The following is a 27,590-nucleotide window of genomic DNA, read 5'->3' as shown; positions in this document are numbered from 1 at the left end:
ATAGCATTTACACATATTAGAATCAGGTTTACTTACATACACAAAGATTAAGAGACCACATTTTAAAAGCCATAGAACAATTATTATAATGTGTGTAATTATACAAAGCCTCCGATTTAACCAAATCAAAGTCATTATACCAATAGAATGTGTCATCATCTATCTGAATGCTCTCTGGAAAACCACCTCTACAGTATGACACTTACACAGGGGCGGACTTACCCATTAGGCAAGGTAGGCAACCGCCTGGGACCCCCAGCTACCAGGGGGCCCCCAGATGCCAGGGGCCCCTTGAAAGACTACATAAAATTACTATATGATCAATAATAACTATAATAATAATACAAATCGATTAAAAGTCATAACCTTCCACAAAAGTATAAACAAAGATACCAACAGAGCGTTTATTCTATTTGTGTCAGCAGGCTTCCCCTCCCACCCGATACTACTGGGGACTATTCCATCGATTGCAGCAACTGCGCAGCAAAGCACGTCATTTTAGTTGGTTAATGTGAGACAGTAGAAGAGTGAAGTGAATGCAAAAACCAATTTGCTAAATGTAACGAAACTCCCCGAGCGGAGCACAAAAGAGAAAGACAAAAGAGGAGAGTAAACAAGTAATTGCCAAACTGAAACTACAGAAGGAAACGTAATTTTTCTCCTCTGGTATCCAATGATGCGGCAGCTAGCAGTGCTGCTCAGTGAAGTTTGGCTAGCAACAGCAGCTAGGCTAGCTTGCTCGTAGCACAATTTACCGGGGTCAGCTCATTGTTACTGACAATGATCACCTCCAGCAAACTTTTTTTGAATTAGCCATTTCCCCCTAAATAATTGCCAAGCTTATTTATGTTTTTGGGGGCATATTTTCAGTGAACAGATGGTACTGTACTGTTTGAATTGCGATTCCATCTGAAATACTGCCGGTGACAATGTTGTTACAATAGCTTGTTTCAAAGGGGGTTCTTAATGAATTAATGCAATATGAAAGCAGTTAGCTTACTCAATAATAGAGTAAGCTAAATGCTTGAAAATATCACTAGACAGGAAAAAGGTGACAGTCATAGAGGTTAGGAACATTTTCACCGGATTGCCCAATATCTTCATTTGATCCAACTTTTCAATTGAGGCTGCTATAGCTTATCAATATTATATATATATATATATATATATATATATATATATATGTATAATTATTATATGGATTGAAAAGAGTAAGAATAGGAGTTAAGGGGGCCAATGCCTGTCTTCACTTGGGGCCCCCAAATCACTAAATCCGCCACTGCACTTACAGACTGGCCGATGTCCATGTGGTTGTGAGAGATGATGTCTGCCATCTTGTCTGGTTGGGGGACGATCTCTCGGGCATGGTCACCCAAACTGTCAGGACAAATACTGGCCACGGCATCATATAATTCGCCCTTGCCCAATGTAATAAATAAAAATGACTTTCAAAAGCAATGCCTAATGACTCATGAACACAACACATAGGGGATCCAACGAACGAACATTTAAACGAAAACACAGCTGATATACTGTATTAACTGTTTTGTATCCATTTTGAATGTGTCACCACAATGTTGAAATAAGCAACAATCTCTGCGATCGATTTGTCATTTCAAGATGCACTTACTGAGGTCATATCGCAAAGCACTGCCCCTTCCGTTTCCCAGGAGCCCGAATGGGAGCAGTTGGGGTGAGCGCTGCTAGCCAGACTGGGCATGGGGTTGAGTAAAGGATACGGTCCAGACTGGGTTCCCAGTGAAGGAAACACTGGATGGGTAAGTCGCTGTGGGAGAGACCTCTCAGGGTCATGGTGGGGTGGTAGAGAGCAGTAGAATATATAGTTGGTGCACGGGTGTTCCCCCACACTGCTTTGGCCAGGCCACCCTCCGTCACCTCCGCCGACAAGATGAGGCAGCACAACGGGATCGATTAAATCCGAGGGGTCGCCCGGGCCATCGATGCTGGGTTCGTAAGCCCGGCCTGCATGGCGGCTGTAGCAGTCCGAAGATTCACCTGTGCTCTCCAACCGACTCGTACTGTGGTTTTGCTCTTTAAAGCAACTCATTCTCGGAGCGATAATCGTCCCTGACTGAAAAATATGAAATTAAATCATATTTATCACGTCACATTTCAATTTTTTACAGCCAATTTAACTCTAGAGTTATCCGATGATCCTCCATCTCGGTTTTATTTGAATTTGAGTACGATAGATCAACATAGATACGGTAGATCGATGTTGTGTGGCTACGCTACTGTATCTACTGTAGTGCTACTGGTAGCTATAATCTAACTCGTCTAACGCGATATCTTAAGCAAAACTTTAGTTAGCTAGCGTAGCTAGCCTAGCCACATAAAAATAATGATAGACTATCTAACTGGTTAGCACTAGTACATAGAGGTAGCTAGCTAACAAGTTGGGAGCGTTAGGCTACCTGATTGTCGGGGATTTGACGATGGATTGAGGTGAAATATTACTGGTAGTACACGCCCACACTGATTCGCGCTAAACGTGTGACAGTGCGTGTCCACGACAGCGACGCGATGCGAACGACGCTTTCCATTCATTTTTAATGGAGCCAGGCCAGGAGCGATTTTCGCGAGCGATGGCTTGTTTTTGTGTTTCTTGTAACGTAGCAACCGTTGATCTTGATAGACAAACTGATCGTCTGTGTGGCTACATACCCAACCCTGTTTGATACGTCTTGTACAGAGATGTTACCTCTAACAAAAATTGATGTGATGATGTGATAAATAAAAGATAATCTTTTTTTTTTTTGGGGGGGGGGGGGGGTCTAATGAAACTTTTGGGGGTACTCCGGCTAAATTTGACCATGGTGTCAGGGGTCAAAGGGGGGGGGGGTTGTATGAGAGAGACACAATTTCTTCAACAGTTTGGTCCGGATTTGTGCGTTGGCGAAACTGAAGGTGTCAGAATCAGTAGCCTACAAAACACGCATCAAAGTTGTCGTGTGTGAGTCTGGCCAATCATGAAATAGCTGTGTCGTCCTTAGAACCCGTGCAGTAGCTCTTGAGAAAATGCGCTCGGCTTCACAGCCGGCAGTTCTCGAATGGATACTTTGATGGCTACGTCACAGTGACCTAATGAATTCACTGTTTCATGTCAGCCGCCTGCAGACGGCTGCAGCGCTGCATGAAGTCAGTCCATGTCGAACGCACCTCATGTCGAACGCACCTAATTGCGAGTAGCCTACGTAAATCCAAGTCTGCACACTTTGCCATGACGTTATACGAACTACAACAATGACTTTAGAGAACTACAACTCTACATTAATCTGTCTGAGCGTGGTGCACTGTGGGAAGGCAAGCGATGGCAAGCTATTTGCGTCGCTGTAGTGGACACGCACCTGATGGCAGTAGACGACGGGATTTACTTGCATAGTTCCCTGTAAATAACAGACGCTGATACAGAAATGTCTACCTCGTCCTCCAACACACGTTTTTCGACAGACACAGAAAGTAGAAGACGGAGAGTAGTAGCTGACAACCTGGGTGAGTCACATGATGTAGCCTATAGGCGAAATAAAAACACCACTGAAACAAATACTTGCTTTGTAAATAGAAACACGGTGTAAGTGTCTCTCAGTGGAATCACTGGTAAATGTCAGTAACCGTAACCTCTTAACAGCGCCCGACCTTCTACAAACTGCTGTCATCTATAAATCAATGTCTAAAACGTTAACTCTAGGAAGCGTTAAGTTGGAGACTGCGGTGAAGTCGCACCGTCATGCGATTAAACATGTCTGGTGTTGAGACAGTAGAGTTCAGACATTATATCTATGAGTTCAGACTTCTATCTTTAGAGTACAGACATTATCTCAGTCGAGCCTTCATTTTTGATGTCACACCCAGCAGCAACTTAGTAGTTAATGCATAAAATAGGATTCAAACACATTTTTAAATGCTCTCTCACCTTTTAACCCTTCCCCTCAGTATTTGTTGTCCTTCTTCCCCATGGTTTTTCTTTATGATCTGTTGCCAACTGTCAAGTTTTGTCCGACTGCTGCACCAATGTTGCCTTGTTTGTTTTTCACCTGCCTGTATCCTCTGTTCATTCCTGCCAGTCAGTCTATGTCATGAATGTGGTCGTTGTTTGGGGTAAAAGTCTCTGTGTCTTGCTTTGTGTTCTTGTGCTTTTAACATTTTTATCCTCTCTGATTCCCTATGTACAAATGCCCTGCCTCGTTTAACCTGCTTGTTTTTGTAGCTTTTTTCTTCTTTTTTTTTTCTTCTGTATGTTGTATTGCTGTGGTTGTGTGCCGTTGTGCTTTTTAACCAGATTTTTATTCCATAGCCCCTTTCCCTCAAAAGGTTTCTGCTTTTTGCCAGGCCATCTTTGTAAATAAGAATTTTGACCTTAATGATTCTGCCTGGTTAAATAAAGGTTAAATAAAAAAAAACATACAGTGTAAAAAAAAACATACAGTGTATAAACTATCAGTGTTGCAGGAGTCCAGACCTCACATCCCTAAATCCTGGTCGGCATCCTGAAGCGTAATATGATTATGTGTCTCTATGTTCATGTAGGTCAGCCACACACCCCACCTCTGCCATCTTTGTGTCATAGGCATGCCATACACTCCTCTTTCCTATATATAACATAACATGTCCACAGTAACTGGTCTATAGTAACAGTCCCTCATACATTGTAACAATAGTTAAAATATGTTTTACATACCAGTCTCTCTCATCTCTCAGCACACTTCTGGGTCTGTGACCCCCAAGGCCCACCACAAGAGCCTGCTTGTGAGCGCCTGCCCAGCCACAGCCCAGACCTAGTGGAGACACACAACCCCACATTCAGCACCCTGCACCCTGGACTCTGCCCCTCCAAATGCCTGGGGTCTACACACCCACGTGAGTACAGAGGCCTCCTCTAACCTCCAGCTCCTTGGGTCATTCCCTGAGCTGTGCACCTTCAAGTGCTTGATGTCGTTGCTGTGTGTGGATGTGTGTCGCCTCTTAGGACCTGGCCAGCTCTCCTCTCAGGACATGTGTGAGGAGCTCAGCAGCCGAACCACCCTCAGAGCAGAGAATGAAGTGGAAGCTAATAAGTTAGCCAACAACTACAGGGTAGGAGAGACAGTCTTGAGCAGCAAACAGACATGCATGCTTCCAAACCCAAAATATATAATTGTCACGGTTTTTTACAATCCATGCTTTGCTTGTGCATTTAATTGTGTTCTCAGTTTGGCTTCAGAAAGTGGAAGAGTCATGTGACAGAACGACCATTTGAAGTCAGGTCTGATGTCGTTAAGGAACTGTACTCCGAGCTCACCGTCATTAAACCACACACAGGTGAGGATGTCAGAGTTGTACAGTCCAAATCAAGACAACGTGAGATGAATCATGCTTTAAAGTAGATGGTACATCTTTGTAGCTTAGTTGGTCCTAATCATGTAACTCCTCTCTGTCTCCCTCTGTACTTTGTTTCTTTATTTCTATCCTTCTCCATTCAGGGTTCTTGATTACCTGTGGAAATGTGATGTATGTGTTTCTGTTTGGCTGGTGGCTGTCTCTGACCTACCTTGTGGCCAGCACCCTCATGTTCATCAGCATCATTGGAGCGCCCTATGGTATGACTGTGGAACCCAGTGGAACTAGATAAACGCACTTCCTAGAGGACCTAAGATGGCACGCTAGGGAAGACCCACTTTCACGTTTGGTACAGACCTCTATGTGTTACCATAGCGGCCATGTTGGATGGAAGATGATTCCAGTGATTCAGCAGCACACCTTCTTCTCATTATAGGTCAGCTCTGCTGGAATTTATCATGCTACTTCCTGTGGCCATTTGGGAAATTCATTCAGGAGGTACTTTACCCCCCCACTCCCCACCCTTCATTCAGGAGGTACTCTACCCCCCCACTCCCCACCCCCCATTCAGGAGGTACAGATCTGCTGTCTCAGATCTCCTCCCCCACCACCCACCAGAACCATCTGTGTATTTCTTTCTACCTGTCCTTCCTCTCTCTCACTGTCTGTTTCCCTTTATCTGTCTCTCTCCGTTTTCTCTTTGCCTGTCTATTCCTCCAAATCTCCTGTCTATTGTTACAATTAGGGTTAGGGCATCTATACCGACCCTGGCCTCTCCTATCTTCTATTACGATTGATCTTTTTTCAAAGTCAAACATAGCTAGCTCTTTGTTCAAGGCCTCTATTCTCATTTCCTCATGAACTGAGAGTTTTGTGACCGAAAGCAGAAGTCTGTATTTCCTTTTATCGCAACAAGTCTTTTCAACAAACAGCCAAAGAATGTCTTAATGCCCGCCCCAACCAACATTTTGTCTTTATGTTATATAGATCAAGAAAAAGGTATTTCAGTAATGCGGTATTGATATGCACTGGGTTGTGTTCCGTTCCGGGGTGGGATTGAACGAGGTGCCAAACTCCACCTCTCTCCCTCTCCTGCTCCAGGTTGGAGGTGGGGTGGGGAGAGTCCCAGACTGTGAGGATGTCCCAGTGGAGGTGGAGGAAAACAAGGACAGCTCCCCCATTCTTCTACCCTCACCCACAGAGGGGCCCTGCGCAGACCCGACTCCTACAGACCTGCCCAAGCCGTATTGGGTAAGAGCTGCCACTCAGTTGGATACTAGGGGTATGTCATTCTGATGCAACACATCGTGGGTTACTTATTGAAGGGTTACTTGTTGACATGAGTTTGCATCATGCTTGTCCTATAAATATCTGTTAAAATATATAAATAGAGAAAATCAAGTACTGATAGAACATAAGGTAATGTAAATTATACAGCAGTTAGTTCTGACCAAGTCATTTGATTGGACAAGAGGCCAAGAAGATAATTGACAAAAACAGCACTTGGACTTTAACTTACGTGTGTGCCTCCGCTTACATTAATGACCATTATCTATCAATACAAAGTTTGTGTTTTTTGAAACAGCCCAGTGGAGTTGCAGAACAATTTTGTGTTTTGAGAGCCAAATAAATGATTAAGTAATCAAAAAATTACAGTCGCTTTGTTAACTAATTAATAGCTCTTGTAGAACTGTTATATGAAGGAAAAATATGAGTTAATTATACGACACACCTGTAAATTCATGTCATGTGTCTAACATGTAGCTACGTGCAAGCACCTATGCGTGGCTGCTGCTGGCATACCCTATTCTGGCCCTGGCCCACAGTCTGGCCTGCCTCCTGGCCTGGACCCTGGTCTTCACCATCCCTGTGGCCAAGATGAATGCCCGCACCCTGCGTGTCATCCTCCTCATGCCCCCGGAGGCCATCGCTGTCTCCAGCTGCTTCCCGAGGAAGGTGAGCAGACTAAAGTGAAAGGTCAACACTGAAGGTGAGGCGAGCATGCTAACCAGTTCTCTGTGTTCAGCATCCAACCAGTGAGAGCCAGGCGCTCCTGTGTTGTTACCATGCTGTCAACTGGTACTACTACAAGTACACCGTGGATGGAATTAATGTGTTTGCTGCCAGTATCCTTTAATCCCCAAAGTGTGTGTGTCACCGTGGCCATTTTGATGAATTCAAATCCTTAAACTGCCATCCAGACCTCCTTCCTCTGGTGATTGTTGCCCTGGTGATTGGCTATGTTGACAAGGACAACCAGTTCGCCAGCTCCGAGGCCAAGTTTGCTACGACCATCTGCTCCATCATCCCACTGTCTTATTACATTGGGATGGGCATTGCCAGGTGAGCTCACACAAAGACACTATGTGCTATTAATTGCGTAAATACATTTAAAAAGCATCCAATCACAACAATCCCGTTGGCCAGTCAAATAGTGCAGTGATGCCATGTTTGCAGTATCTCAGCCCAGAGTAACTTTGCTGTGGGCGCATTGGTGAACGCCACCTTTGGGTCCATCACGGAGATGACCTTCTATATCACTGCCCTGCTCCGCGGCCACAGGGAGGGGAACACCTGCCTGCAGGAGATGGTGAAGGCTGCTCTGACTGGAACCTTGCTGGGCTGTATCCTCTTCCTTCCTGTGAGTTGGACGCACACACAAGCCTGGGGCAATTACAGAGATCAATGATGAAATGTTCTCAGTTGTTCCAGGTGAAACTATGTGTTTCGTGGTCGTTGGGGTGACAGTGCTCAGTCTCTCTCAAGGAATCTTTATTTCTTGTGCGTTTGATTTGTTCATGGTTGTCTGGTAGAGGACTAATCTGGTGGCTGTCTCTACCAGGGCATCTGCATGATCATAGGAGGTCTGAAGCACCCAGAGCAGAGGTTCAACAGCCGCTCTGCTGGCGTGAGCTCTGCCCTGCTCTTCATCTCTGTGGGAGGTAAGGTGACTTTGGACCAGTGGCCCCAATACTAGCCCTGACACTACCACAAATCTAGATCAACATAACCCCAACACCACACCAACACTGCTGCAAAACCACCACAAAACTCTGGCTCATCCTTCCCGCCCCTCTTCTCTATCCTGTTGTGACCTCCTGCCCCCCCCCAGGCGTGTTTGCCCCCACATTGTTCTCCAAGGCATATGGACACCTGCTGTGTGAGGGCTGCACCAACGCCACGGGAAACACCAGCGGACCCTTTGTCTGCCGTAACTGCCACTACGACCTGGTGAGCAACGCTAACCTGCCTGTAGCACTACGACCTGGTGAGCAACGCTAACCTGCCTGTAGCACTACGACCTGGTGAGCAACGCTAACCTGCCTGTAGCACTACGACCTGGTGAGCAACGCTAACCTGCCTGTAGCACTAACTCACACACGCCAAACCTCCACCCCAATCTCATCACACACATAACACCCCCACCAGCCCTCACCCTACACACATGACAGAGCAGTAGTAGTGTTCTACTAGTAGTGTAGTAGTGTACAACATACATATACTGCATGCATTTCTTTCTTATGTTTCCATTTTATTTTTGTTTTATTCAGAGTGAGAACAACGACACACTGTTCCACAACCACATTGAGTAAGTCTGACAGCTGAGAACAGAGGTTTGTACACAGTCAATCCTGGTAGTGTGATCAATCTGTGTGTGTTTCGTGTTCTCATTGCAGGCCACTGGTGTACTCAGTCTCTGTCCTTCTGCCTGCTGCCTACATTATTGGACTCATCTTCACTCTGAAGACACATTCCTACATTTATGATATTCATGTTGGTGAGGGACAGGGTAAGAGGGGCACACACACACCACATGCACAAAGACAACACTCGTCATGACTACTAATGAGCAACCACATATCTACCACAAAAATCAAGTGTGTTTTGAGTGTTTCTTGAGTTGTTCCATCATGTTGTCTGTTTTAGCTGTGTCCAGCCACCAGGGGGCGGTGGTGCACTGGTCCCGCTGGCGGTCCTTCCTCATCCTTATTGTGGCCACCCTCCTGATGTCTGCCTGTGCTGACCTTCTAACAGAGCACATCCAGCCCATACTGAGCCAACCTAATATCTCCCAGGTAAACACACACACACACACATACACACACACACAAATATGAGTTTCAAGCATATATACATGCGTCAACACACACCTGCAGTGCTGTTATGATGTCATGTTCATGTGCCCAGTATTTCATAGGTGTGACCATCCTGGCCATGGTACCTGAGATCCCAGAGATTGTTAATGGAATACAGTTTTCCTTGCAAAACAACATCAGTCTGAGGTAAATTCCATAGGTTCCCAGTAGATCATGCTTTTGATTTTCCAATTTCCAGTAGATCCTCTTGTAGATCCGCCCATAGATTCTATATCAGATCTTTTTGGAGATCCTGGAGGTCTTTTTGTAGATCCTGTAAATCCCCCTATATCTCCTGTAAATTCTACTATTTTATAGATCCTTCTGCAGATACCATTAATGATTTTGAATATCCTCCTTATGCTTTATATGTAGTTATGAGAATAAAAAATAGTCATAATCTATCATGTATAATCTCAACCTGTGTCAGGTATAGTTAGAATAACTAGTAACAGGGTTAGGGTTAGTAACTGAGTCCTTGTTTGTTCTTCCAGTGTGGAAGTGGGGAGCTGCATCGCTGTCCAGGTGTGCATGTTGCAGATCCCTTTGCTTGTCCTCTTCAACATCTTTTATGTAAGGGTCTTCCTCTTTCTCCTACCACATCTTTGTCATCCACTCAAAATGGACCAGTTATACAAGCCCTCCTACCCCCCAGGTTAGAACTGGGCCAAAAATGGAGATCTTAATCAAATTGGATGTGTATTTAAATAGTTTAAAGCAAGATAAAAGCAGCACATGAATGGACAGTATTTCCTCTATGGTGACAGGATGTGGGCTTCGTGCTCCTCTTCAGTGACCTCCACCTGGGGGCCAGCATCTTCGCTGTGATCATGGTCAACTACATCTTCATGGACGGGAAGTCTGACTACCTTCAGGGTAAATAACAAGTAGGACCTGATATAGTAGAGCTAGACCTAAACCTTAACCCTAGATCTTTGCCATCTAGTGGAGAGTTAACCCCCTGCCTGCTGGGTTAACCCTAACCCTCCTGAATGACTGAGTCCTAATGAACGCAGCCAGCTATCAGCATGCTGCTTAGTACTCACCTCTGAAATACAGCAAAGAAGGCAGAACATCGTGTGCATGTGTGTATCTATTCATGTGAGGGGTGATGGTTGTGTATGTCTGTGTTAATGGTGGTGTTTCCTTCCAGGCACAGCTCTGGTGGTTGTCTACCTAATCCTGCTGGCTCTTTACTTCTTTGCTCCATCCCCTGCCGGATGCTAACGACCGTCAGAAAGGCGGCAATTACATTTTCACATTTACGATAAAGTTAATAAGTAGTTGCTAAACAGGACCTGATTTTATTTCTGACAGGGGATTATCTTGATCATAACCTTGATTACCTGTACAGATTAGTTTTAAGAACCTGTGTCCTCCTTATGTCCCAGTAATGTACTAGCATCTAATAAGGGGGTGAAAGGTCAACACAAATCTCATGCTCCTGATTTTTTCACTTGTGAAATTAGGATTTTTTAAACTAACTACAATTGTATATTTTTCTTTTAGAAGATGTTTTGTATAAGTTAAGAGTTTAAGCTGAACCTTTGAGGTTTAGCTCGTAAACAATAAACAAATAATTGAATAAATAACTTAAAACTGTTTATTGATTTGAACATTAAATGGCGAATTAACAACAAAAAAGTACATGTTCAAGTTCCACAGTGGGAGTCATTTGAATAGTGACATCATGCAGACATGCTAACGGGTATCCAGAGCTTCCATACATAGCCCAGCAGAGTTAACAGGCCTGCATTAGTGAGTCAGGCTTCAACAAATCACCTGCTACATTTTGAAATCACCATCTGTGTAACCTGGATCAACTAACCCCCTTGACATGTAACCCCCCCAGTAGCATTATGACATCACTAGGTGGGTAACCCCAGTAACAGCCCCCAGTCAAATTTGACCAGCTGGAATGTTGCCGTCAAACTACAGTTGGAAGGCCACTGGTCATTATGTCGGTACCAGAGAACAGCCTGATGGTTGTAATGGTAGGATGGGGACATTTCATAGAGAATAAGGTCAAATCAACAGGTCACAAGTCAATATATATAATTGAAATAAATAGCATTCTGTCACTGGGTCCAATTTCATGGCAAGGGTGAACAGCAACAACTCACAAGTTCAGATAGCCATAACCCTTTTCATAGAAGATGTCCTGACCGATTGGACCAAATACCAGTGAACTGAATTGAAGAATAAATTACACAGATTAAGGCTTAATGGCTCATATTTGCAAATAAAAAAGGTTACATGCACATGTACACCATCATGGTTTGCATGCCAGTCATTATCTTTCACTGAAAATAGGTAGTCAAATTAAGGAAAGAAAACATACATGATTTAAATACATGATATTAAATTCTGAAGAAGGCACTGGAGGAATTGGCATTATTTTGAGATAGTGACTAACAGACTAGAGACACACCAGGCACTAAAGGATTCACAGTGATTCACAAAAGGCTCAGGTTAGAATCAAGGAATTTCCCACAGTCTAACTTAACCTCAGCCCCGCCCTAGCCCCTGCCCTAACTGACAGGTATGACCAACAACTCCAGTCCAAAATGACAGCTAAATTAATCTTCCCTTGGAAGCTGAGATTTTTTGGTATCCGTTTCACCTGTGAGTTTGTCACAGTGGACACAGCAGCCTTCTGGATTGCCTGTAGCCGCTTTTAACAGGCTTGACCAATGGTATGCAAGGAGGAGAACAATAACATACCAGAAAGCATGACCTAGTCCAGGGAGACTGCAACCCCGGTACTTAAAAAAACCATCCAAGATAGCAAATAAATATCGAACCCCAGTTATCAAACTTTTGCTTGTTTTCGTGTGTGTGTGTGTGTGTGTGTGTACACTAACAGGATTTAAAACAGCACTGAGTAAAGTGTGGAGTGGAAATGCCTTTAGAAAAACTAAAAACTATATACAAAAGACAGCATTGGGTGACTATTCCAAATATTAAGGAGGGGGCAGCACCCTTTTCATAATGTCAGCCAAAAGACACTCAAACATTGAATGAAAAAGTACACAATATTTCTAAAAGCTTTAAGAGTTTGGAGGAAGACCAGCCCATTAGTCCATGTCAACTTCCTCAGTCCACTCTGACCTCCCAATAGCACAGGCTTCTATTAGTTCATTGGCAACGTGGTCTGTGTAGCTATTGGTGAACCACTGATGGAGTTCGCTGGTCCGTCCCACCCCTGACCTCTGATCCTTGTCTAACCCCAACCGGGGGCTTTATTTGAGGCGCTGGATCAGTGAGTGTGTAAGGCCCAGGTTGAGCAGCTGCAGGGAGGAGAGGTGGGCCAGCCGGGGACAGGTCTTCAGCAGCCTCTCCCAGGTCAGTTCTAGCAGACTGGGCACCACCAGCCACACCTTGTACAGAGAGCCAGTCCTTCGGTTGTCCACCTTGTTTACCACCCCTCCATGGACATACATGCAGCCCGCCTGGTGGGGGTGAATGACAAGTTGCAGTATGAGAAGTTGTACCATCTCTCTTTTGTCTGAGATGACATGGGCAATGCAAGGTATATACATGCGTGCACATTAACTTTATGGTATATTTGTGTGTGTGCACTGACCGGAGTGACAGCAGCGCAGTGGAAGTATGCTGGCTCAGGCATCACAGCAGGCAGTCTAGTCCACTGGAAGGTGAGCAGGCTGATCTTCCACAGGTCAGCCAGAATCAGCTCCCCATTGTAACCTCCACATATAAACACCTCTGGGAGAGGGGGGAAAGAGGGGTGTGTACAGCAGGAAAGGTGTTTTACAGGAGGTGAGGTGTGTGTACAGCAGGAAAGGTGTTTTACAGGAGGTGAGGTGTGTGTGTGCGCAGATCTTACCATCCTTCACTTGTACACAGCTGTGACAGCGTCGGGCTGCAGGGTAACCTGGCCACAACAACCACCACATGTCAACACAGCCTCTACACCCAACTCTCTCTCCATGGCTCAGACATTGAAACATAAGGACACACCTATTGTTTTGTGAGGCTTGGTGACAATCTCTTCCCAGTAGTTGGTCTCCAGGTTGTAGGCATGAATCTACAGGGGAATAGTGGAGCCACAGGTGCGTAAGGTGATTCAGCAGACTACCATTGTAGAAGTCTGCTCAGAAAGCTCCGTTAGATCACATATCACCCATTCAGTGCAGCTCACCCATTTAAAATGTCAAAATTAAGATTTGGATCCATATAGGGCTAGGGTTATATAGGGTTTATAGACCACTTGGAAACAGGAGAATCGGGACCAAGAGTTCCAATGTAACTGTACTTGTAAAAGATTTGAAACCTAAAAGGATGAACAGGAAGACCAATGACCCACCTTGTCTAGTCTATAGGACGTCCAGGAAGTTCCTCCCCCCAGGATGTAGATCCTCTGGCTGTCATGAGCCAGCTCATGTCGGTACCTGGAAAGACAGACACAGGGTTACATGCATCTGGGTCTGTCATGCCCTGGGGAAGGCAGGAGGAGGAGCTGGGTGGTGGGCGCTGGGCTGACCTCTCCTCAGGCAGGTCAGTGGGGGCGTTGTCGGGATGGAGGTGGGTCCATTCCCTGGTGATCAGGTCCAGCCTGTGCAGGTCAGTGCTGTACACGTATCCTGTGGTCCCTCCGAACACATACAGATAGCCGTTGATGATGACCATAGCCTGTGAACAGGGGAAGATGGTAGGGATAGGAAAATGTTTACATTGCTGTGCATAGTGCTCTCCATAATAATTGAGACATTTTTTTTAATCTATACTCTTTAGTTTTTCATTTGTAATCATACAATTGACAAGTAGTTAAAGAACACTCAAGTTTTAGTAAAGGGAATTTTCATAAATGTTGGTTTCAACATGAGAAATAACATCTTTGTCCCAAACATTACAGAAGGCACTGTGTCCAAGTGTCCTTGGACAGAGTCCAAATGAGCACTATAGAATCTGGTTTGGGGGGTGGTCCTTTACCTGGCCATAGATTCTGTTGGGCTTCTTGCCCCTGCAGTTGAGCAGGTTCCAGCGCTTGTACTGGACGTTGCACACATGGACGTCGTTGCCATTGTTCTCACCGAACGGGATACCCGTGCCGCCAAACACCAGTAGGTTGTTGCCATGCAGCACAGCTAGAGGTGAAGACACACAATGGCCTTCTGGTCAGAGTCTGAGACCTTTGAATACACCAAGTCCTCTCCAGGTTAGCACACCTCACCTGACATGGATGCCAGCTCTGTGGGCGTGTAGCCTTCCGTGCGGACCTGCTGCCAGGTCGCAGTGGCAAAGTGGAAGCGCCACAGCTCCCTGAACAGCGGGTAGTCTTCATTCTCCGACCCCCCGGCCTCGTCGAAGTCTGGGTTGTAGCCACCGAATACGTAGAGGTTGGCGCTGTCGGCTACACAGCGGTGTCCACTACGGGCTGGAGGGGCCGCATGACCTGGGGAGGGGTGGTGGGGGAACAAGCTGGTTTAGGGGTTGCAGAACACAAATCAGATATCTAGCAGCAGGTTAATTGTAAAGTGTATTGACCAATGACTGTGTGTGTTTGTGTATTAGCTCAGGCTTAGAGAAACAACAAGGCGTTTCTTGCCTTTGGAACATTCCTGCTCTTCTAACCTGACCACTGTCAAACTGAAGGATGGATGACCAAATACACTGAAGTAAGGCAGGTACTTGAAATGGATAATCCATCAATGTAAAACCTAATCTGTTCTTCAGATTAAGAGACCAGGACTGTGCCCTAACCTACACGGTTATTTCCCCTGGGAAATGTTGCTTCTTTTTGAGAAGTTTACAGATAGAAGACGAGAAGAGACTTTCACAGCTGAGCACCAAACAGCGACCCAGAACCTTCTTTCTGTGGTAGTGTTCAGGTTCCTGCCCTAACCCTAGTCAGGAACCATGACTGCCCTAGTCAGGAACCATGACTGCCCTAGTCAGGAACCATGACTGCCCTAGTCTGGAACCATGACTGCCCTAGTCAGGAACCATGGGTCTTTTTTATAGAGATCCTGCAATGTCGCCGTTAAGAAGACCTTTACACCAGCATTATGCCACCCCTTGCGTGCTGTAGCATGCCGACATTCAGGAGTTGGAGATGTGACGTCAGTGTTGGTGCAAGCGTGTGCAGTCCCACCATGCTGGATGTCCCTTTTACAAAGGTGAGATTTGGTTCTATGACTGCCTCCGCTGCTGGCACCACAATGACCCTCCCAAATCCTTGTCTACCTTTAACACATAACTGTGAGGCAGCATAAAAGCGCCACATTCCCGGCTTTAACAGTCAGTGTAAAAGGGGTTATTGGATCTTTCCTAAACAGTCACAACATACACTGATCTCACACACAAAACATCAAGGGAGCTGTGAAACAGTGCAAATAACACAAGCCAAAATATTTGGCAAATGAACCCAAAACACAATACTCACACATACAGCATTATGAACAATTTATGAGTGAATAGTTACCACAAATAGAACAAGGGTCAGGCTCCTAGAGTTAACAGCATAGACCACAGACTCATAGAAACCCCAAAATGACATGCAGGAAGGGGGAGCATCCCACACCCTGAAAAGAAGGCAAAAGAAAATAAAGAGTAGAAACCAGTTTAGAGGATGAGAGAAAAAAGACTGTGTGGATATCCTGTAGTGGAGAATAGGAAAAGGGGAGAAAAAACAAACAAAAAAAGTATCAGAGAGAAAAGGTAAGACGAAGGAAACTCCCTCAAGTCATGAACAGAAAAAAGTAGAAGAGAGACGTCTAATGCTTGAGATAGGGATGGCTGGAGAAGTCCATGAGGTTGAGAGAAGGAGGGAGCAGGGGTCTGGGTTGAGTGGAGGAGAGGGCAGTGGTCTGGGGGGGCACAGCCAGGGAGCTCCTCCGATACCCACCTTCTCTCAGAAACCTGTTGGGGATGCGGAGGTTGGGACAGGAGTGGGAGAAGATCCTCCGGGCCTGAAGCCATCGCACTCTCTTCTTTGTGCCTGTCAGGCAGCCAATTCATGACGAGTCAGACACCAACACAGACAAACCAAACATAACCCATTTTCTCTGCAATAAAACGTAGTACTTTCTTCAAAACTACCAAACTAACGTGCCAACGAATCTGTGTGTTGACGGACCTGACAAGCACTACAAGTCAGACCCATATCTTTCAACACGACCATGAGCATCACCACAAAGGCAGCGTTCAAGATTCAAATATCAAAATGTGCCCTTACGTAGCTACCGAGCTGAGTGCAGACAAACAAAACAAACTTAATTAAGATTTCAATTGAGACCTTACAAGCTATCGAACTGTCACTAAAAAGTGAACATATTTTGAATTTGGCATGATTGCCCAAGCTTTCATTAATTGCATACAATAAGAACCCAATACTACAGGCAATGCGACGAAATAAACTGGCTTCCGTAGCAAGTCGCTAGCAGGCCTATTAAGTTTGAATACCTCCCTAAAACCCATCATCCTAGAATGTAAATATGTCGGCTACAATTGAAAATCGTCCTATTTTACATTTTTCAAGCCCCCCTGTTTCTAACCAAGTGGGTCAGTTAAATTCAGTTGACTCGTTGTATCTACAAACCTGAATCTCTGATACAAGGCCTCCCCGAAAGCTTCTCAAATTTAATGAGCTGATTCAAGCCGCTATTATTTTCTGCATCTTCCGCAGGGGACATTTTGTTATTGAAATGGTATTGGGAGTCTACAAAAAGTGTAGTTGAAATGTACTGGTAAACGAAGCCCGCAAGGACCAAAATAACAAAACACCAGCACACATGCAAGAGGAAACCAGCTGAGCTGGACTGCTAAACCAATCAGAGGATTTGAGGGTGCATTCAAGACTCATGTGTATCTGAAACGGTTTAGAAATGGAGTTGAGCATAGTAGAACATGACAATAGTTGAAACAAATAATTTAAAAACTAAACTTTTCCTATGCTCAGTTTGAATAGAAATGTAATCATATTGCTATAAGAAGGCTATGTGCACTCATGATTCTTGACAGAGCACAAAACATCGCATAACATAACTTGATTCAAGCCATTCCTAATAACGAGACCACATAGCATTAAAACGAAATAAGTAGGTAGTTTTAATGTCCCTCGTGGCGCTGCATGATCATTGTCAACCTTTACTCCAGATTCATTTTGAGTCTCAGTGAAACCTGCTGATATAGCCTACTGTATCTGGAAATTTGAGTGAAGTTGGCAGGATAGACACATGATGAAAAACAAGCAGATCAATCGTCTTGACATGCTCAGGCTTCTGTCTAACGGTTAGTTACCTTGGTGGAATACATATGGTTAGGGTTAGGTTTATAGATAGAGGCACTAGATGGAAATCGCTGTTTTCGACTTACTTAAGTAGGCTAGCCTACTGACATTAGGCTGAAGTGAAATGAAAATGACAAAAAGCTATCAACAACGAATGAGTCTGAAAAATGAGTTCATGATTTTGTGTGCGTGTGTGTGTGTGTGTGTGTGTGAAAGAGAGATATTAATGTCACTAGTTAAAAAATGTAGGCCTATTCTGGTATCCAGATAAAATATCATTAGAATCGGTTTAGATCAGAGCAACAACGCATGAGGATTTACAGGAGACTCTTTGGCGTGTGCTTGTTTTTGCGCTTCTAAAGTAGATCTACGACAGCTAGAATTTACTTAATTTAATCAATGTTTTCTGAAACCAATAGGAATGTAAAAACTGCGTTTAGTAGATCTACTACATGTTCTAGTTCATTAAAATCTATGTTCCAACCCCTCTTCTCTCCATTCGATGTCGCTTGGGATTGATGTCATTGGCGGAGGGATAGCTTCAGGACAGGGGTTCTGAGACGGACGTTTGTTGAGAGAAAGTGGGAGACAATTAGCTACGAGATTTCGTTCGATGGACAAACTAAAAAGGCGAGTAAAACATTGATAGTAGCTGGTATAGTTTAAGTAAAGTATCGGGGTCACAGTGAAGACATTTTTCAAATTGTCACTTCGTAAAAGGATACAAAAATGTCGTCTCCAAGTCCGGGCAAGAGGCGAATGGATACCGACGTGGTGAAACTGTATCCTTTTCAGAACATAAACAACAGAGAAAATAAGGAAATATTTCTCTTGACAGCTCCATTTCATTTGTTGTAATTCAATGTATTATTTGTTGGGGTAAGCTAGTTAACTAACCGACTTCGTTATAAAAGCAATAAACCACATATGGTATGTTGGCCTTTCTGACAACAAAAGTGGGAAATGTTTTGATGATGGACACCACGATTTCTATTCGTTGTCGATTGGTGCTGGCTAAACCAGTTTCCGCCAGCTCTTATGTTTGTGTAAGAACAAATGATGCTAGCAAGGTAGCACGACTATAACAAGGCAATTGCACAACCCGGCTATCTTATGTTAGTTTTAGTTGGTTAGAGTGCAAGATCAATATTGTAAGTGATGCGCCTTGTAAGCTACCAAAAGATGGGTACGCTAGCTTCTTTTCTAGCTTGCTCAGCAGTAGGAATTGTAGGTTACGTCGACTATCACCACGTTGATTAGCGAATATTTATATCAAGGGGAATGTGTATTCAAACAACGCTAATTCCATTATTGGGCACACTAATCGCATTATTTGAGCAAACAGTTCGTTACGCAGTTCTTCACATTTTGCTAGTGAAATTAACCAATCACGGCAATGTTCTAACAGTTGACGAGTTTGATCGATGTGGCAACATTTTGTTTACTAGTCATTAAACATGTTTCACCCCCGTTTGTTTTCAACAGTTATATATGTTGGGTTTTAGACTCGTCTTTCCTTTCAACACTGATTTATTAGGAACAGAGCGTCCTATTATGAAACATGTCTGGTGAAGTCGACTTAATGTCGATGATGTTAGATAACAATGTCTTGCTAGTAGGCTACTGACACCCTGCTTCTCATTGTTGTAAAATCTGCAATAGCCTGTGATTTATATCTAACGTGTTTTTACTCAGATGTAATCGATTTATGCCACTGAACAAATAGTTTTATTTAAGAACGCGTCAGAATAATTAAGCAAGGGTTTCTACATTTTACCAGGTTTAAAGACATGCTCAAATGCGGTAGTTACCAGCATCTATGATTCAATCGAATGACTTGTCAGCGTTCTTTTGAAGTTTACATGCAAGGCTGAAGCTCCCTGAGTTGAATTGTTTTGTTTTTGTGCTTTGCAGCTACAGCTCGTGTTTTGATTGGTTAGCCTGTTACCATCCGGAAACTGGTAGAGGGCGGGACTTCAGAAACAGCTGATCGAGTAACAAGAAAACGTGCATCACAGGCGGGCGGGTGGCAGGGAACATAGGCCATCACTTGCGATAGTCAGACCCGTACAGTCATAAACTGGGACCCACTTGTCAGACGAAACAAAATAACAGATATAACCTGTTTAATTATACTACTTTCTCCTTCCGGTCTAAGTACAACGACTATTTCTTATTTTGTTTCATATTTCTTTCAAATTTGTGTCAGAGACAAATTAAGAGATAGGGTTAAAAAATGATGGTAAATAATACATGTATACTAGATGTAAAAATGACATGTTGTCGTTGACCTATTATAGTGGGTTTACAACATTACAACTATATATTATACAATATTATTGTGAAATGCACTGTTACTGTGCATAGTGAAAGTATATGAGGGACTCAAGGTGGGTGTTCACCTCTGAAAAGCATGTGTTTGTGTCAGGCGGAGAAGTGAGTCATTTTACAGACATAACTCCCGTACATTTCCACCCTCTACTGCCCCTCACCCAGGATCTATCTTCAGCCTCTGGGAACCCCCATTGTTGTCTGTTGGGGGAGTATGCAAGATACATGTGAATCTTACCCCAGGAACAAGCGACGCTTTGCTCTACAGTGGTTACATTGTAGCTGTAAGACACTGCACAGAACACACTTGGAGACCAAGCAAAATCACCAGTCTGACCCTGGTGTCAACAACCCTAACCCTAACCCAGACTGTATGTTTGATGGCACGGTAGGGAATCCACTTCTTACTGTAGAACCCACTTCACTCTATAAAACCTGCTCTTCTCTATAAAACCTGCTCTTCTCTATAACACCTGCTCTTCTCTATAACACTCACTCCTGTCTGTAGAACCCACTCTTCCCTGACGTGTCCTGTGGAGTTCATAGAGTGAACAGCGCTGCGCTAGCTGATCCTGCTCTGCATTATTGATCCAGGCTGGTGCTGACCTCTGCTCGCACTGTCATTCTGCTTCGAACCTCTGACCAAGGATAGAGATGACCAAGAAAGAGGCAGAGAGAGAGAGCAAGATGGTGTTTTTCAGACACAGACAGAAAGTGATAAAAGACCGAGACAGAAAGAGATTGTTGGCCCCTCTTGAGCCATAGTCCCTTCTTAACCTTACTGATATCAAAGTGAACGTATGTATGTTAGTATTTCCTCTGTTTCCATCATCGCTCTGCTCCTTAACCCCCCTCCCAGCATTGAGAGCAAGCATGAGGTCACCATCCTTAGTGGACTCAATGAGTTTGTCGTCAAGTTCCATGGACCCCAAGGGAGTAAGTATTTTTTGTGTTTTGAATTAGTGTGTGTCCTGCCGTGGATGTGTGTGTTTGCATTAGTGTGTGTCCTGCCCTGGATGTGTGTGTTTTCCATTAGTGTGTGTCCTGCCTTGGATGTGTGTGTTTGCATTAGTGTGTGTCCTGCCTTGGATGTGTGTGTTTTCCATTAGTGTGTGTCCTGCCTTGGATGTGTGTGTTTGCATTAGTGTGTGTCCTGCCTTGGATGTGTGTGTTTGCATTAGTGTGTGTCATGACTTGGATGTGTGTGTTTCTAATCCTGAGGCATGGATGTGTGTGTTTCTAATCCTGAGTTTATCTTTCAGCTGCGTATGAGGGTGGAGTGTGGAAGGTGCGGGTGGACCTGCCAGACAAATATCCCTTCAAATCACCGTCTATAGGTAGGGCCACATCCACACCATGCGGTACATGAACACACAGGAAGTCAAAGTTACGACACTGGTTGTGTCTTGTCTCATTGTCTACAGTCTACTCCACTTCATCTTGCTGTAATCTTCTGATGTTTCTCTTCCCAGGATTCATGAATAAAATATTCCATCCTAACATAGATGAAGCGTAAGTTTTCCAGATTACTTCACCTATAGTTCAGTAGCATCAGAACATGTTGGAGCCTAATCTACGTTATCTGGGTACTGGCCATGCTAACTATTAGTAACTAAATCTCCTCCGTCTCCCAGGTCTGGGACAGTGTGTCTTGACGTCATCAACCAGACATGGACGGCCCTCTACGGTAAGTGTGAAAGGTACTAAGTTAGCGAGGCAAGGTTAGTCATTTTGCTGTAAACTACTCTACTGTACTCCTGTATGTATGTATGTATGTATGTATGTACTCCTGTATGTATGTATGTATATATATATATATATATATATATATATATATATATATATATATATATATATATATATATATATATATATATATATATATATATATATATATATATATATATATATATATACACACACACACCATGAAGTGGAACGAAATTTATTGGATATTTCAAACTTTTTTAACAAATCAAAAACTGAAAAATTGGGCATGCAAAGTATTTGGCCCCTTTACTTTCAGTGCAGCAAACACTCTCCAGTTCAGTGAGGATCTCTGAATGATCCAATGTTGACCTAAATGACTAATGATGATGAATAGAATCCACCTCTGTGTAATCAAGTCTCCGTATAAATGCACGTGCTGTGTGATAGTCTCAGAGGTCCGGTTAAAGCGCAGAGAGCATCATGAAGAACAAGGAACACACCAGGCAGGTCCGAGATACTGTTGTGGTGAAGTTTAAAGCCGGATTTGGATACAAAAAGATTTCCCAAGCTTCAAACATCCCAAGGAGCACTGTGCAAGTGATAATATTGAAATGAAAGTTGTATCAGACCACTGCAAATCTACGAAGACCCGGCCGTCCCTCTAAACTTTCAGCTCATACAAGGAGAAAACTGATCAGAGATGCAGCCAAGAGGCCCATGATCACTCTGGATGAACTGCAGAGATCTACAGCTGAGGTGGGAGACTATCCATAGGACAACAATCAGTCGTATACTGCACAAATCTGGCCTTTATGGAAGAGTGGCAAGAAGAAAGACATTTCTTAGAGATATCCATAAAGTGTCATTTAAAGTTTGCCAAAAGCCTCCTGGGAGACACACCAAACATGTGGAAGAAGGTGCTCTGGTCAGATGAATTCAAAATCAAACTTTTTGGCAACAATGCAAAACGTTATGTTTGGCGTAAAAGCAACACAGCTCATCACCCTGAACACACTATCCCCATTGTCAAACATGGTGGTGACAGCTTCATGGTTTGGGCCTGCTTTTCTTCAGCAGGGACAGGGAAGATGGTTAAAATTGATGGGAAGATGGATGGAGCCTTATACAGGCCCATTCTGGAAGAAAACCTGATCGAGTCTGCAAAAGACCTGAGACTGGGACGGAGATTTGTCTTCCAACAAGACAATGATCCAAAACATAAAGCAAAAATTACCATGGAATGGTTCACAAATAAACATATCAAGGTGTTAGAATGGCCAAGTCAAAGTCTAGACCTGAATCCAATCGAGAATCTGTGAAAAGAACTGAAAACTGCTGTTCACAAACGGTCTCCACCCAACCTCACTGAGCTCAGGCTGTTTTGCAAGGAGGAATGGGCAAACATTTCAGTCTCTCAATGTGCACAACAGATAGAGACATACCCCAAGCGACTTACAGCTGTAATCGCAGCAAAAGGTGGCGCTAAAAAGTATTAAGTTAAGGGGGCCAAATACTTTTGCACGGCCAATTTTTCAGTTTTTGATTATTTTTTTTTTGAAATATCCAATACATTTCGTTCCACAATTATTATTTTTTTATATCTTTATGTTTGAAGCCTGAAATGTGGCAAAAGGTCAAAAAGTTCAAGGGGGGCCAATACTTTCGCAAGGCACTGTATATGTATATATATTAGTGCTGTCAGTTAAACGAGTTAATAACGGCGTTAACGCGGCTTGAGAGCCGGCTAAAGAGTAGAAGGCTAACGTTACGTTTTGAGTGGATGGCGAGCGTGAGACGCCAAAATGGATGCCAATAAGTTTCTGAATGGAAAGTTTACTTTTAAAAAGTTGTCAAATGGTTCCATTGACAAGACCAAAGTGATTTGTGTGTTTTGTCGTTGTGAACTGAGCTATCATCGCAGCACATCCAGTCTGAAATATCACTTGATGGCCAAGCACACAGCTGATGCGAAATCTCCGCCCCCTCGTCAAAGCCAGGCAATTGGAATGTTGTTTAAAAAAATAAAATAAAAACATTTGCACCAAGCAATCTGATCCAAGTGATAAGAGCATTAAAATGGTAAAAAAGAATTGGGTGAAAATGGTTAAAATCATGGGACAAAAAGAAATCAAGGCACTTTTAGAATAGATAAAAATGTGCGATTAATCAGGAGTTAATGCAATTAATCACAATTTAAATATTTTAATCGTTTGACAGCACTAATATATATGTATTAAGGCAGACTGCCCATGTACTCTACTATACTATATTTGACTCTGAAGGCAAAGCAGTCTAATCCTCTTACACTCCAGAGACAACTGTACACTTAATGTCTTGATGACCCTGGGCAACAAGGTCACTAAGCAGTGCACATCGTCACACTCAGGTTACTAAGCAGTGCACATACCCTAACCCTAATACAAATCCCCAGTGTCTGTGCGGTCCTCACCAGAAACACTTGACCTTAGCTCCAGGGGCTAGCTCATCTTGACCTTAGCTCCAGGGGCTAGCTCATCTTGACCTTAGCTCCAGGGGCTAGCTCATCTTGACCTTAGCTCCAGGGGCTAGCTCATCTTGTTTGTCACAGAAATCCCTGGTTGATAGTTAATTGTAACAGGAATAGATGGCTTTTCAGTTGTGTTTTATCATATTGAATTAAACCAGCAGCTATTGTGGGAGATTGGACACCTCTGGAGGCGGATGGTGGTACTACACCTGCCTGTTAGGTGGTCTAATCGCGTCTCTCCCACCCACCCCCAGATCTCACCAACATCTTTGAGTCATTCTTGCCCCAGCTCCTGGCCTACCCCAACCCCATCGACCCACTCAACGGAGATGCAGCTGCCATGTACTTGCACCGGCCAGAGGACTACAAACACAAGATCAAAGGTGGACCTTTAACCTAAAAAACTACAAATTCTACTGTTTGAAAAAGTTGGTATTTCCAAACTGAGGCTAATGAAGAGATTTTGGAACACTACCTTCCAGAGTTATACTATTTATGAACCCTTCACATAGGATAGCATGGTGGAATGTAATATGCATGGTAGAATGTTATGTGGAGAAGTTGTCTGAGGGGCAAATTCAATGTGTATGTCTCTCCTCTCTGTCTTCACACTTGATTTGTTTATCTTCCTCTCTCAATTTCTTTATCTCCCTGTCAATCCATCTTCCCTCTCTCATCCTCCTCGGTTCCAGAGTACATCCAGAAGTATGCCACAGAGGAGGCTCTAAAGGAGCAGGAGGAAGGGCACTCCTCGTCTGAGAGCTCTATGTCGGACTTCTCTGAGGACGAGGCCCAGGATATGGAGTTGTAGTGAAGGCGGAGTTCTTCCTTCCGTTACAGACTGCTATTGTTTCCTGACAAGCAGAAGCAGACTATTATAATCATATTTAAAAAAGCCGATTTTTTATGATGGGGGGAGGGGGGAAACAAACGAGGATTTTTACCGCTGTGAGAAGCGTTACGCCTGACAATGCAGCCCTGCTAGGGGGAGTTCGTGTTTAGTTATCCCCCACCACCAACCTCCTCCGTCAGCACCCCTCTGGTCCTGACAGGAGTGTCCGTCTATAGAGCATCCACTCCAGGATGTTATTTATGTCCACGCCCCCAGGACCCTTTGCCTCTGTCCATGCTGGACACCACAGGAGACACTTTGTGGGTCCCTCGTGAGAGAAGTGCATTATGGGTAGACAGGATTGGAACTCGCCAGACAGAGAAATAAACAATTCACTCTCGCTCCACCCCAACCTAAGCCCTCTAAACAAACTGCTTTCACTGCGGAGACCCATTTCTAGGGTGAGAGTTAGACCCATTTCTAGGGTTAGAGTTAGACCCATTTCTAGGATCTATGACGCCATGTCACATCTTCACTTACTTCCTCCTTCCCATGTGACAGCATGGTAAGCTGCCATGATAATCACAGGATCAGGACGGCAACAGAAGAAAACCACTGGACCAGATCTACTAATGCCTGTCCCTCTCTCATGGTCCCAAGGCTTCCCGGTATGCAAAGCTAGCCCTTTCCCCTTCCATATCCAACCTTGTTTGAACCTGCCCCGTGAACACCCCCTAGATACAAACAGCAGCACACCCTTGTACTCGCCACATACAGCCACAATGCGTGCACCTGCACATTCACACACACACACAGACACCATAATCATCACTTATTGCTGATGTCCAGAAGAACAGAAACAATCAGTATCAGAGAAGGAGGGTCCTGTGACAAGACGGAATGGTATCAGATGCTCCTCTGACCATCCTCTCCTCTCCTACTCTTCCTCTCCGTTTTAGGAAAGTGGTATTACCTGAAAATCCTTTTGTACATTGTGGCATGATGATGCAGGTTACTTATGCTGTAGAAGAAAATGTAGAGCACCTCTTAGTGTTGGGGGCCCTCTGCCTCAGGGAGGGCTCGGAAGGGGTGGCTAACAAGATCCTTGTTGAATTGTTGAACTTATTAACTTTGCCCATTGCCTGTGTTCTACTAGGTGTTTGACTTGCGTGAGGCTAGCTAGGTTGTCATAATCTATAATTCTTACCCTTGGAACCAGCCAGTTAGGAGGCTTATTGGCCTGTGAGGCTGAAGAGGATTTTTATTATACACCTTGATTGAAAACCCACCCGTCCCACCTTCAAGACATGCTGCCCTCCCCTTACTTTACTCGTATGCAATGTTACTCTTCATTGTAATAGACCAGTGTGTGATGTAGGGTCTCCATGGTGTCTATTCTGTGGTAGAATACCAAATACAGACAGCAAGCATGATCATCTGATGGTGCTAGCCCATCTACCTGGCAGGACTCGGTCTCCCAGAATCCTTTATTTAAAGGAAGTATGTGGACTATGCCTGCTCTGGGATCTGGAAGCTTAGTTACGATTTGAGTCCCCAATGAATGCGTGCACAGTGTCCCCTCAGGGGCACGTCTCCATCAGGAGTTGTGACAATGCCAGTCTCCAAGCCAGGTTCACTTACATCAGGTTTTTTGCAGTTGTAACATTTAATTTGAATGCTTTGTGACAACAAAACCACTGTTTTAATATTCAACATGTTATATCAAGGTCAACCAAAAAATTAAATACACGAGGCTGGGCTAGGCTGTTGTGTGAAGATGGAAACGCGCCTGCCCCAGAAACATGCCTGGAACTATTCTCCCACGTCTATCACCCCACAGTTCTAATGAGGAGACATTATTGTTATCCTTTAGTTGAATATTTAGTACTAACATACAATGATATTGGCCTGCGATTATGTCAGACTGGGACTGTGGCTGATGATGCCGCTTTCTCCTGTTGGTTTAACATAGGAGAGGGTTAGGGTTAGGTTAGATTGAATCTAAAGGCCTTCAGTTTCTCAGTTCCTCACCCCTCTCTTCTAACCTACTCTTCTTTAAACCTCTCTCTCCCCTTGACTTGTCTCTCACCCTTACCCTCTTTTCATCCTCCATCTTCTCACCCTCTCCTCCCTCTCAACTAATTATTGGGAATTTGAATCATTGGGGAAGGTGGAGTCAGATATATCATGAACATCCATATAGTGTACTGTGTAGTGGATGTAGTTTTAGCAATGTGACCAGGCTGGGTAAGCATGCAGGCTTTGCCCTCATGATAGACTGGGCCGGTTGTTACCATGTCTAAGAGTATAGTGTGCAGCTATATGGGTTTTCTGCATCTGGACAATATCTTTATGATCCCCACCATTTGTTATATTTTTTATCTTTATGTACAATGTCCAGAAGCCCCCACATTTTTTAAGAAAAAATAAATGAATAACTAAATGTGCTTCCCATGTAACTTTAAATAAACACGATTTTAAAATAAA

At 44.0% G+C, this 27,590-nt stretch overlaps 4 protein-coding genes across 13 annotated transcripts in view; 2 read left to right on the top strand and 2 right to left on the bottom strand.

The window, feature by feature from the left end:
• Window positions 1-4,224, bottom strand: part of tesmin (testis expressed metallothionein like protein) — a 9,428-nt gene extending 5,204 nt beyond the window's left edge. The window contains exons 1-3 of one of the 2 annotated variants that reach the window (XM_084672401.1): window positions 3,935-4,224; window positions 1,631-2,092; window positions 1,290-1,418 (exon numbers count right to left, since the gene is read on the bottom strand). In XM_084672401.1, the coding sequence (XP_084528527.1) occupies window positions 1,290-1,418; window positions 1,631-2,068 (567 nt within the window). In that variant the 5' untranslated portion in view covers window positions 2,069-2,092; window positions 3,935-4,224. Of the gene's footprint in view, window positions 1-1,289; window positions 1,419-1,630; window positions 2,093-2,435; window positions 2,728-3,934 lie in introns of those variants that run through there. The other variant, XM_084672400.1, reaches the window with a different exon arrangement.
• Window positions 1,754-11,072, top strand: LOC146259272 (uncharacterized). 6 transcript variants are annotated; one of them, XM_084672396.1, is made up of 20 exons: window positions 1,754-1,778; window positions 4,720-4,878; window positions 4,988-5,094; window positions 5,211-5,319; window positions 5,481-5,597; window positions 5,774-5,835; window positions 6,439-6,588; window positions 7,102-7,293; window positions 7,364-7,463; window positions 7,539-7,680; window positions 7,795-7,978; window positions 8,180-8,279; window positions 8,450-8,568; window positions 8,889-8,926; window positions 9,015-9,127; window positions 9,265-9,413; window positions 9,526-9,620; window positions 9,968-10,046; window positions 10,241-10,349; window positions 10,627-11,072. In XM_084672396.1, the coding sequence occupies exons 1-20, from the start codon at window positions 1,775-1,777 to the stop codon at window positions 10,698-10,700; spliced, it is 2,202 nt and encodes a 733-aa protein (XP_084528522.1). In that variant the 5' UTR covers window positions 1,754-1,774; the 3' UTR covers window positions 10,701-11,072. The 6 variants fall into 6 exon arrangements, 5 of the variants coding, with proteins under 5 accessions (XP_084528522.1, XP_084528525.1, XP_084528524.1 ...); XR_014729729.1 differs by lacking the exon at window positions 1,754-1,778 and adding an exon at window positions 3,208-3,513 and having other exon boundaries at window positions 9,968-10,128; window positions 10,627-10,692; XM_084672397.1 differs by lacking the exon at window positions 1,754-1,778 and adding an exon at window positions 3,221-3,513 and having other exon boundaries at window positions 7,900-7,978.
• LOC146259271 (kelch domain-containing protein 10-like) lies at window positions 11,063-19,621 on the bottom strand. Of its 3 annotated transcripts, none has more exons than XM_084672402.1 (12): window positions 19,536-19,621; window positions 18,450-18,511; window positions 17,035-18,279; window positions 16,342-16,434; window positions 14,668-14,889; window positions 14,427-14,581; window positions 13,978-14,126; window positions 13,801-13,885; window positions 13,455-13,521; window positions 13,321-13,368; window positions 13,060-13,199; window positions 11,063-12,925 (listed from the first exon to the last, which is right to left on the bottom strand). In XM_084672402.1, exons 3-12 carry the CDS (start codon window positions 17,126-17,128, stop codon window positions 12,716-12,718), a joined length of 1,263 nt encoding a protein of 420 aa, XP_084528528.1. In that variant the 5' UTR covers window positions 17,129-18,279; window positions 18,450-18,511; window positions 19,536-19,621; the 3' UTR covers window positions 11,063-12,715. The 3 variants fall into 3 exon arrangements, with proteins under 3 accessions (XP_084528528.1, XP_084528529.1, XP_084528530.1); XM_084672403.1 differs by lacking the exon at window positions 19,536-19,621 and adding an exon at window positions 18,622-18,735; XM_084672404.1 differs by lacking the exon at window positions 16,342-16,434 and having other exon boundaries at window positions 19,536-19,620.
• Window positions 18,244-27,590, top strand: LOC146259270 (ubiquitin-conjugating enzyme E2 H-like). 2 transcript variants are annotated; one of them, XM_084672406.1, is made up of 8 exons: window positions 18,244-18,354; window positions 18,445-18,506; window positions 20,915-20,991; window positions 21,318-21,392; window positions 21,528-21,567; window positions 21,690-21,742; window positions 24,526-24,654; window positions 24,964-27,590. In XM_084672406.1, the coding sequence occupies exons 2-8, from the start codon at window positions 18,454-18,456 to the stop codon at window positions 25,080-25,082; spliced, it is 546 nt and encodes a 181-aa protein (XP_084528532.1). In that variant the 5' UTR covers window positions 18,244-18,354; window positions 18,445-18,453; the 3' UTR covers window positions 25,083-27,590. The 2 variants fall into 2 exon arrangements, with proteins under 2 accessions (XP_084528532.1, XP_084528531.1); XM_084672405.1 differs by lacking the exon at window positions 18,244-18,354 and having other exon boundaries at window positions 18,366-18,506.

Source organism: Hypomesus nipponensis, chromosome 14, assembly GCF_054491055.1.
Source record: "Hypomesus nipponensis isolate SF chromosome 14, ASM5449105v1, whole genome shotgun sequence".
Taxonomy (NCBI): domain Eukaryota; kingdom Metazoa; phylum Chordata; class Actinopteri; order Osmeriformes; family Osmeridae; genus Hypomesus; species Hypomesus nipponensis.
This window is presented reverse-complemented; position numbering and strand designations above follow the sequence as displayed.

Excerpts from the sequence above, each read along its gene's own strand:
- LOC146259272 (XM_084672395.1), top strand. The coding sequence starts at position 3,435 with ATGTCTACCTCGTCCTCCAACACACGTTTTTCGACAGACACAGAAAGT. Across the intron at positions 8,569-8,888 it reads GTAACTGCCACTACGACCTG|AGTGAGAACAACGACACACT; the intron begins GTGAGCAACGCT and ends TGTTTTATTCAG. Across the intron at positions 9,414-9,525 it reads GCCAACCTAATATCTCCCAG|TATTTCATAGGTGTGACCAT; the intron begins GTAAACACACAC and ends TCATGTGCCCAG.
- LOC146259271 (XM_084672402.1), bottom strand. The coding sequence starts at position 17,128 with ATGTCCCCTGCGGAAGATGCAGAAAATAATAGCGGCTTGAATCAGCTC. Across the intron at positions 13,886-13,977 it reads ACTGACCTGCCTGAGGAGAG|GTACCGACATGAGCTGGCTC; the intron begins GTCAGCCCAGCG and ends CTGTCTTTCCAG. Across the intron at positions 13,369-13,454 it reads CAAGCCTCACAAAACAATAG|GTTACCCTGCAGCCCGACGC; the intron begins GTGTGTCCTTAT and ends TGTTGTGGCCAG.
- LOC146259270 (XM_084672406.1), top strand. The coding sequence starts at position 18,454 with ATGTCGTCTCCAAGTCCGGGCAAGAGGCGAATGGATACCGACGTGGTG. Across the intron at positions 21,393-21,527 it reads CTTCAAATCACCGTCTATAG|GATTCATGAATAAAATATTC; the intron begins GTAGGGCCACAT and ends TTCTCTTCCCAG. Across the intron at positions 24,655-24,963 it reads CTACAAACACAAGATCAAAG|AGTACATCCAGAAGTATGCC; the intron begins GTGGACCTTTAA and ends CCTCGGTTCCAG.